Here is a 10,344-nt window from a genome sequence, read left to right as displayed (position 1 = left end):
ATTTTTTAAGTTAATCTTAATTTTTGGGAGATAAACAGTGACTTTCTAAGAAGGATGCTTATAGGACGAAGTTTCAGCCTCTCTGATATCTAGGACGCAGAGCCGTCATTTGGACTTTAAAACTGCAGAATGTAACTTTTACAAAAATATTTTTTTACATATTTGTTGAAACTGTCTCCATGTCATTACTGTACGTTATGAGAAAGATAATATGTGAAAAACATTTAGCTCCTTTGCCTTCTCCCAGTGCAAACTGGAAACAACCAGGAGGCTAGTCTTAGCGCTGTCAGTCACCCTCGCATGCACCTGGTCATCCTTACAGCATAGCGTAAGATGTCATGAATGCTAAAGTTACTCAGCATGGCCACCAATTACGCAGATTAATGGTTTTCCTGTTTTTTCTTCATCATTAACACATTTAACAGCGTACATGAGGATGATTGGCAGCGCTATGACCCGCCTTCTGTCTCTGATCGGTTGTTTTTGGTTGGGAGCGCTGGATTTCTTCAGACAACAATCACAGCTCAGAAGAGGTGGAGGTGTTTGATCTTTTCAAAGATTTTCTGTCTCATATTGCACTTTCACGATATGATGAGAGGTTTTAGCATACATGTAAGATGTTTTATAAAAAATAAGTACTGCAACTTTAAGATGGGGAATATAGAGATAATGCTTCAAAAAGCTGCATTTTGTTAAGTTCCAGGGAACATTGTGCCAAAATACTCTAAATACTAAAAACCAGATAATATTTATTATGTCCTGATGCATAAAAGCCCAAAGGGAAAGTGGGTGTACTTTTTTTTCTCCATTTGATCAAGAGTTCACGTTTGAATCAATGTGATTGATGTTGTATCCATTCATTCCTTTTCAACTAAAGGTCCTTACAGTTCACAGCACAGAAAAGCTTTCTTCGTGGCTCCCTATACAGCACATTAAGTCAAACAGCTCTACAGTATAATTATCATTTGTATAAATAATTTACACAACTCTAGATAGTAAATATGGTGGCGATTGTCATGTGTAAACAATTATAAATATTGTTTGCCAGCAGTTGGGCTGAACGTTGACAGCATTTGGCCGAATGCAAACAAATTAACATCCAGGTGGTGCAAACACAGAGCTGGCCGAAAATCAGAGGCTAGGCAAGAAAAAAATAAAACGAGCTGCCTCACAGGACGAAGAGACAAAACAACATCTAGAGTGTTACGGTCCAAACGAGTCCATCAGCAGATAACTTGAATCCACGTTGGCTCCAGAAGGATAAATCCTGTTCGTTTGTCTTCAGTTTTCAGTTTTATTGAAGGACTTTGGTTTTAATGTACTGGCAGAGGCAGACCGGCGCCGTGGTGCAGTGGCTCCTCAGGGGCCGCAGGCGGTGATGGGACGGCCCCGGCAGCCGCTCAGACATCAGCAGCTTCACGTACGCTGCACTGTAGGTCATCAGAAGTTGGTAGGCTTTAGCCTGAAAGAATAGAGCAAAGTTGAAAGGTCACCAGAGGTGAAGTTAGAGAATCAGAAGGTCTTTCTCCATTATTTCACCTCCTTTATGCAATGATCTGTTAGTACCGGCAGCAAAATAACCTTCCAGGCCACAGTTCTGCCACCGCCATGCTTTACAGCTAACATTGAATGGAATCACCAAGACTTCTCCAAACAAACCTAATCATTGTGACCAAAGAGCTTAATGTTGGCCTCGTCTGACCAGGACTGTGTTGATTTTGGTCCAGGCGTTTCCTTTGTGACAGCAGTTTTATTTCTATTGACCGTGAAATTGTACAAAATGGAATTCTGCAGCAAAGTGCTTACTTGTAGACAATTGTCTCCTTGGACAATGCACAGCTGGCTTCCCAAAAGGTCTTAAGGAACTGCAAATTTCATTGAAAGTTGAGTTTATCATTCGAAACTGTTCAATCCTGACTACAATTCCCTGACTACAATTCGGTCTGTATAATTAAGCTGCTTCAACCACTGTCCTCTGCTATGAGAGGTTTTACTGACAGACCGGCCCACCAGAACATATCTGCACATTTGTAGGTAACAATAGCCAACTCAGCGACTTTCAGACAAAAAGTATGCATCAGCCCAAATCGGAATCGGCAGGTCAGGCTTTTTAAAGATCGGTAATCATGATCGGCCAAAAAACTGCAATCGGTGCGTCCCTACTTCACACCAACAATCGATCATCCCTGAGTCACAGATCCCGTCGACTCCCTGAGCAATAAGAAGGCTAGACGCCCTCTGATGTTCATAAGTGGATGTTTCTGTTTAACCGTTTCAGTCATACATTTAGGTTTTTCAAACAGAATCACATAAAAACCCTTTCATGCATTAATTATGATCCTTTATGTCAAATTGTTCTAGTATTTTCTTCTAGATGATCAGTTGTAATTTTCTCCAATACAAAGTTGTTATTTGGAAAATACATCAGTAGTATTGGTGTTTAGGGGTTACTTGATGTCTACAGTAGGAGGAGGGACTGGATTTTCCTGAGTTGCTTTTTCGTCTGTCTGCCATCTTGGATTTAACAAAAATTTTCTTGCACTTGCGGTGGATGGCCAGTAGTTGGCAGTGTATTGTATGATGCACTAGTGTCCACTTCAGTGGTCTGTGTGCATTTTATAACATAAAAACCCACAAGAAACACAAGAAAATGGCTTTGAGATCCACTGCAGTGAAAGGGTTAATTTGTACCAAACAGAGCCTGAGAACCTGATCAAACCGAGTTTTCCCATAAACAGGACTTTATTAAAACATCCACATACTGACACTCATCCCCATGATTCACGTCTCACCTGAGCAGGTAGTGAAGCTTCAGGAACAAGGCTGTGGTTAGAGGTGACCTTCGAGTCCCCCTGCTGGCTGGATGACGTACTGCACCCCGTGTCCTCATTTCTCAGCAGAGGTCTGTTTTCATCAGAGTCTTGCTCGACATCTGAACCGCCGGCCTCGGGGTTGATGGGAGGGAGCTTCGTCACCAAGACGAGATGTGACATTCTGCTCTTCATGGTTTTCTGAGGAGAGAGACTGATCTGATTGCTCTGACACAAGACTGGAAACCGCAAGTACCGCAACACCCTCGAATTTATGCTTAAGCTGAGAGAAACACGGCTTCCCAGGCGTCTGGAGTTACGCTTCTACTTAACGTGAATGAGGGCAAACCAGGGGAGCTTCAGTAAAGTCAATCAAACAGCAGGAGGACAAACAGTGACAGTGGCAGTCGACTCACCTGGGTTTCATTCGTCACGAAGCTGCGCTCCTCTAAAGTTTCAGACAGCATCCTCAAGCAGCAAGACATGTCCCAGTACACCAAGTACAGCTGCAGAGACACAAACAGGAGAAAACAAACAGTTTGTTGAACCTGTGATCTGATTCCAGCTTGGTAAACAACATCACAGAGATCAACTGGGGTGAACCTGTGACTTTATAAAACTTCATCTGTTTGACATTTTGTCATGTTAGAGCAACAAACTTCGGCGTGTTTTTCCAGGGATTGTATGTGACAGAGCAATGCCTTGCTGTACATAGTTGTGCGGTGAAAAGACATTCAAGAAGTTGATTTTTCTGAGCGTATTTTGTAGCATTGTCTGTAGGTCTGCAAAGGGGGTCATCGGCTATAAGCTAATGAAATGAAAAAATGTGGGACTTCTACAATTTATTTGATTTGGGACAAAAATTAAAACACAGTTTTCAGATTTTAAATAAGTACCTGCATGTGTCCGGCGCAGTTCTGGACCCAGTCGGCAACACCCACCATCAATTTATGCTTCATCATTCTCTCATTCACCTGGATCAACCGAACGTCGATGTTGATATTGATCTGATTGAAGAGAAGAAATGTAGCTTGTTAATGAATCCAAACGTGTCCAGGTGTGGGCTAAAATGTAATGCCAGGCTTTACTTCTTTGTTACTGTGATGAAGAATGTAGATGATGGCGGTGGTGAGGAGGATGGAGACCAGGCTGACGGACAGAATGAGGACCCAGTAGTCAGTAACGGTAATGTACAGGTGGAGGGTTGAGAAAACTGCACACCACAGCACCACATAAAGCACCTGGTGGAGCAAAAGACTCAAAAATTAAAGTATATCCCTCTGCATGTCTAAAGAATGGTCCAATGGCAAGTTTTTCTTTCTAATATGTACTCAAACTGTCATTTGCTCATGTACGATTACAATAATCCTAATTATTGTAAGATTGAAAGATGGAAGATTAATTTACAATTTATTTTAAACCTTTTTACACATTTTTTAAATCAAAGATGCCAATAAAAACACTTCAAAACATGTAATCTTAAGTATTTTTGTCTTGTTTCCAGTGAAAATATTGAATTAAGACAAAAGAAACTCAAAAGTAGCTCATCAGCAAGATATAAAATCTTGTTTTAAGTAAATAATTCCTTGATGTTGATAAAAAAATACTAATTTCATTGGCAGACTATTTAAATTATAACATGTAGAGAATTGCCACCAGGGGGCGGAAGTTTGGCAACCCCTAGTCTAGTCAAAGTCCAAAACTAAACCCAATAAAGAATCTGTAGCAAACTTGAAAATTGATATTGACAGTGTGCCTCTAATTAACTGAGCAATTAAGTAAAGACAAAGTCCAACTTTAGATCAAAAAGTCTAAATGCAGCAAAAAAATTGTTCTACAAACATAAACTGAAGTGTTTAAACACAAAATCTTACCAAGTATTTTTTTTATCTAGTTTCTAGTACAAAGATCTTAGTACACTTGAAATAAGACAAAACTAACATAAAAGTATCTTTTTCATAAGATATAGCAGCTTGTTTTAAGTAAATAATTCCTTAATAATGGTGAAAAAGTTCTAGTTCCACTGGCACCGTTACCTAGCAACGCCTGTCATGGCGGAGCCCGTAACCTAGCAACCCAGTTCTACTTCCACTGACAGATTATTTCACTAAAAACACAAGGAAAATGTTTTGCATAAGTAAATTTATCTGCCAAAGTACCTAGTACTTTTAAAAATCAATATTAAGGAATTATTGACTTAAATCAAGTCTCTATTTCTTCCTGATAAGTTACTTGTAAGTTACTTTTGTCTTATTTCACATGTATTAAGATATTTGCACTAGAAACTAGACTAAAATACTCATTAAGACTTGGTGTTTTTGCAGAGTGTGACTCTTGTTACACACCTACCAGATCATTTGATGAGCTTATTAATGCAACACTGCATTTTTTTAATGTATTTATTAATTTTTTTGTTTATTTGTTAGCATGATCTACAAGACAAACTCACTGTAGAAGTTACACAAATAGTTTTTGTCATCTGATGAAAGAGGGAAATGCTCGCTTCCTGTATCTACTTTACTCATATTTTTGACGGTCCAGACAAAATTAAGTTAGTAAGGAAGATTGAAAAAACCCAAAGAAGTGAAAATGAAGAAGTAAAAGCAGAAAAAGAGTTTGCTAAACTTTAAATACCGGCGCTAAAACAAAGTGGAAAAGGCCCGAGTTGAAAACCATGTATCTTCTGACTGAGGGAACATCCAGAGCTGTTTTCAGTGGATCTTCCAGGTCTCTAACAGGAATCTGATGAAAATAAACAGAAAAAAAAAATTAAAATTAATTAAAATCCTGTATTTGCTGTGAAATGAAATGATTCGACTAACCTCAAATCCTTCCTGCTCCAGTTTGGACCGACAGAGATCCAGATCAAATCTGGGGCTCAGGGCTGAACTGGTCGGGATCGCTGCGACACACTGACCTGCCAGAGACAGGAAGAAAAGATTATTTAAAGCACATGTGTGTCAAACTCAAGGCTCGGGGGCCAAATCTGGGCCGCCATAGTTTTTTATGTGGCCCTCTGAGGCTCCAAATTACATCAATTAAGTTTGCAAAATTCACACAAAATCAACAAATCTCCACATTTTCTTCTGATTTTACTGCAAATTTTTCTCAAAATTTGTGAAAAACATTTAGATTAAGTGAGTGTTGCCTCACTGAAGCTTGGCTGTTTCGAAAGAAAGCCATCTTAGCACATTGAAACTGTAACAAAATTCCCCAATGAATCAGTGATAATTTTGAAACTTTTTCTCAAATGTGACCCAAAAGAAAAACAACTTGTAAAAAGGGGGCGCTGAATATAAATGCGTAGTAAGTGTCCAGTTTTTATTTATAAAATAATGTAAAAACAAAGTATTGTTTTCCTTTCAAGTCCAAATTATAAAATACTTTGTGTTTGGCTATCACATATAAATCCAATACAATTAATGGAAGTTTGTGGTTGTGACAATAACTAAATGTAAGAAGCTTCAGCTGATTTATTTTATATTTCATCTTCACATAACTTTTATCAAAAACAGCAAAATATTTCAGAAAAATTGTGAAGAAACATAAAGAACTTCAACCTTAATTATATTGACACCCTAGAGTTGGAAATCAGCTGCTTATACCCTAAATAAACATTAAAAATCTACAAACTGTTTAAAAAGTAGATATTTTTTAAAGTTATTTTTGTAAATATATTTATATAATAACAATCAGTTAATGAACCTAAACTCAATTTGTTTATATTTGTATTTGATTCAGTCAAAAATGTTCTTGACTGAAAAAAATAAATCAAATTGAAGCGTAAAAAAAATAAAATAAAGTGAGATGACGCCACCTGTTAATATATATTTGATGAACGAACATTAATTTTATCTGAATATAATATAACTCGTAATAAATTCTAGATATTCCTTTGATATTGAAAGAATAAAAGCAGCATTTCGGTACCGTTTGTCCATCTGGATCTGTTGTTGTTGGTCTGCTGGTCCGTTTGGGTTCGTCTGATTTCAGAGTCCACAGCCGTCTCCTCCGACGCCTGGCAGTCCCCATTCCTGTCTTCCATCAGGTCAAAGGTCACAAGGTCCTGAACAAAAAGTAAGAATAAAATATATCCTACCTACCTACCTAAACTTTAACTGGTCCAGAAATAATAATAATCATCATTATTCTGGGGATTTTCCTTATTAATGTGACAGTAGCTTTATAAACAAAGTCATCAGGGGAACGAATATAAACTGACAAAAATATATTTGTGTGTTTTTTAAACGCCAACAGAAATATTCTCTCTGTTTCTGAAGTTACTAAAACCAATGTTGAAATATCTTTTAAGATTGTTGAAAACTGCAGCTATGACTGAAGGTTTCAGAAAACCAGCAAACAAACAGGGCAAATGAAAAAAGGTCAAAATATTCAAGGCAATAAACCACAGCAGATATACATATTTAAAATAAAAATGACTGAAATAAAGGACAGCATCTAACACCAAATAGCTAAAAGTAAGAAAAGAGTTGTTTACTTTTACAAAAGTGACAAATGAATTAGCTGATGCTAATGCTAATAGCTTAGCTGTTGAATAAAGTGAGTGAAGATTAAAAACATTTGGCTGAAAATAGAGAATTAAATGGGGTTAAATTTAACTAATGTGCACTTGAAATTGTTCAAAAACATTTTAAAATAATGAGTTTAAGTTGGAGCAAAACCAGTTTGAAAATGGCCGCCGCTAACGCTGAAGCTAATAGCTTTACTGGTGAAAGTTTATGAGCAAGAATAGAAAGAATGTGAAATTAAAACAACTGGATTTGTACGTTTTGTACTATTCATATTGTGTGGAGTAATTTAAAGTATAGAGACATTTTTAAATAACTGTGTTTTGCTCTGTGTGAGAGTTTTAAAGTAATCCTCTTGCATTTACTGCAGACTTATCATTTACATTAAACAGGTTTTACACTCAGTAAACCTGTTTTATCAAATATCACAGGTCATAAAGTGAATATTGGTGAACTAATGGGTGAAAACTGCAGTTATGACTAATTCTGCATAATTAACAGCATTAAATTACACCAAAAATATATTGTTTGGAAGTTGTCTGATTTTTTCAACTGAATCAGGATTAGTTTTGCACCGCTGAATCCAAAGATGGCGTCCATTTTTCTCAATCAGATCAGGATTTTATTCTAATTTGATTGAGAGAAATCTGATCTTCTGACTAAATTGATGACATTTTTGTGACATTATCAGTTCATTAATATTTCTCATCCAAACCCGGTTTTTCTGTTTTCTAACAGAGTGCTTGTCATGGTGTGGCGGTGGAAACCAAACGCAGCAGGCAGTAGACGTGGGTAGAAATAAGTGGATGTTTTAATGAAGAAAATCAACCAACAAAAGATCCAAAAGCAAAACAAACTGGAAACACGAGGGAACAACAGGTGATCCGGGGAGGGAAACAGACCGGCGAGGCGTGACTGGGATGGAGGAGCTTAAATACTGGGAGGCAGTAAATGGATCAATGGACCCAACGAGATGAGATAACTGGGTGAGTAATTGGCACAGGGAAGCTAAGGAGGTATACTGGGAAAAGCAGAGGAAACACCAGGGAGCTGAAAATACGTCTAAAACAGACACATGTTAAAATAAAAGACAAAAAGACATGAGGGAAAAACATAAACAAACCTAAACAGAAAGAAGGCCGATCGATCAATAATAAGAACTGGGGGACGTAGAGCTAGAGAAACTAGAAGATCTGAGCGAAGAGATAAACTAGAATTACTAAAGAAAGTAACTAAACCTAAAGTGACAAAATAAGATCAAGAAACACTACGGGGGGAGCTAGAAGGATTAAATAAAAATAAACTATAATCACTAAAGAAGCTCGACGTGGACTCAGACATACAAGAAACAGAACCAGACTAAAGAATAAACCCAACTAGAAACACCACGAAGGGCTGCAGATAAGAAAAACAGCAAGGCAATTCTAATCACTAAATAACCTCAAAAATAAAACTGAAATGACCTTGAAGGGCAACGATAAATAAGATCAAAACCAAACCCAAAAACCCAGAGTCCTCACAGTGCTGCAAACTTGGATTTCTGTAAATTGAATAATAAACACTGATAAGGGTCAGTACATGTAAGTTGAACTTTACGTCTTCATCTCTCCTCCTGCTCGTCCCTCATTGGTCCAGATTCTCAGGAAACTGATCCAGATGTGAGAACAAGTCGTGCATTTTGATGCTCATGTTGCTCCATAGCTCAGAAAGTTGACCCGATTGAGCAAAACCAATGAGATTTTTGGACTCGGCTCATCAAAATGACCCTGAAACAATTGAAAAACCCCAGGCAGTGTTTCTGGCTGTGGACCAGTGTCACGTTATAACCGGTTTCCAAGAAGCTGCTTCGGGCTTCACAGCTGGTGCCAGGAGCTCTTCTGGGTCGATACGTGAAGAGGAAAACTTTCAGCATGTCATGGTTGGAAAAGCAGAACCTTTTAGCCAGAAAGGCTTTGAAAACGGCCTCAGCTTTTATCTCTCATAAACACGTCGACCTAAAAGAAGCATGACAGCCAGCAGGAAACCCGGTTACTTCTGCTTTTGGGTCCTATGTGACATTTACTCTAGTCACACTGAAACTTCATGCTCTCATTCTCAGACTTCGCTTTCAGAAACTCTCCTCCTTTTTCTTTGTTAGAAACCGTTTCCAGTTGTGTGTGTGTCAGTAACAGAGTCAAGTAAAAATCCCACTTACAGACCCAACCTTCTCCCTCCATCAGCGGCTCTGTCACATTTTTAGCAGGGAGGTGTGAAAACAACGCCGCCTTCGACAGCTTCTTTCATTTTCACTTCCTCGTTAATGAAGACCTGCTGACAGAGCTCTGACTGCCTGGAAGTGCAGATTGGATGCATGCAATAAGCAGCCTGTCTTATCTTAAGCAGCACGCTGAGTGCTTTGTTACCACACAGACCAAATTACCAGTAAAATCGTCTTTATCTGGAAGCAGCATCTTTTAGTGTGTGGCGTTGCTGTAAACATGACACCAATAACGTTTCCTGCTCAGTATAAACTCAGCTTGAATATGTGTCAAGGGATTAGAAAAGCGTTTTTTAGGGTGTTTATCTTTAAACAAGTGGAATCTGCTAACATTTTTCAAACTTTTTCCTCAATTAAAAAGTTTGATTTCAGTGAGAAATAGAATCAAAAAGCAGCGTTACGGCTCCAGAGATGCTGTTTCTGAATGTTTCCCACCTGTGGCTCAGATGAAAGTCCATCTTCTGATCGATGAGTCTCCGCGTCGTCATTCTTCCTGAGAAGCGCAGAGCCTTTTAAACTGGTTCCTTGAAAGCAGCTGGTTGCCAGTTCAGACTTCGTCTCTTCTCTCTTTTCATGCCTGAACGTGTTCGGCTTGTTCCTCTCTTTCGCTCTCTGGCTTGTGACTCAGATCAGCTGCGCCTCATGACTGCAGGAATGCAGTTTGTGATCCTCATGTCTGCAGGAGGAGCAAGAAGAAAACCGAGCGGAAAACCGAGCGGAACTCCTTTGCGGTCCAAAAATGACGTCT

The 10,344-nt window shown here is 38.5% G+C and overlaps 1 protein-coding gene across 2 annotated transcripts; it reads right to left on the bottom strand.

Moving 5' to 3' along the window:
- Positions 1–729: 729 nt before the first annotated feature.
- tmem268 (transmembrane protein 268) lies at positions 730–10,344 on the bottom strand. Of its 2 annotated transcripts, none has more exons than XM_015009819.2 (9): positions 10,032–10,344; positions 6,741–6,876; positions 5,633–5,727; positions 5,445–5,552; positions 3,899–4,051; positions 3,707–3,817; positions 3,227–3,316; positions 2,793–3,011; positions 730–1,462 (listed from the first exon to the last, which is right to left on the bottom strand). In XM_015009819.2, the coding sequence occupies exons 2-9, from the start codon at positions 6,853–6,855 to the stop codon at positions 1,295–1,297; spliced, it is 1,059 nt and encodes a 352-aa protein (XP_014865305.2). In that variant the 5' UTR covers positions 6,856–6,876; positions 10,032–10,344; the 3' UTR covers positions 730–1,294. The 2 variants fall into 2 exon arrangements, with proteins under 2 accessions (XP_014865305.2, XP_087866518.1); XM_088010392.1 differs by lacking the exon at positions 10,032–10,344 and adding an exon at positions 9,534–9,802.

Source organism: Poecilia mexicana, unplaced genomic scaffold, assembly GCF_051168715.1.
Source record: "Poecilia mexicana isolate PSO_F unplaced genomic scaffold, ASM5116871v1 scaffold_11, whole genome shotgun sequence".
NCBI classification, from domain to species: domain Eukaryota; kingdom Metazoa; phylum Chordata; class Actinopteri; order Cyprinodontiformes; family Poeciliidae; genus Poecilia; species Poecilia mexicana.
The sequence above is the reverse complement of the archived record's forward strand: the minus strand, read 5'-3'. Positions and strand labels throughout refer to the sequence as shown.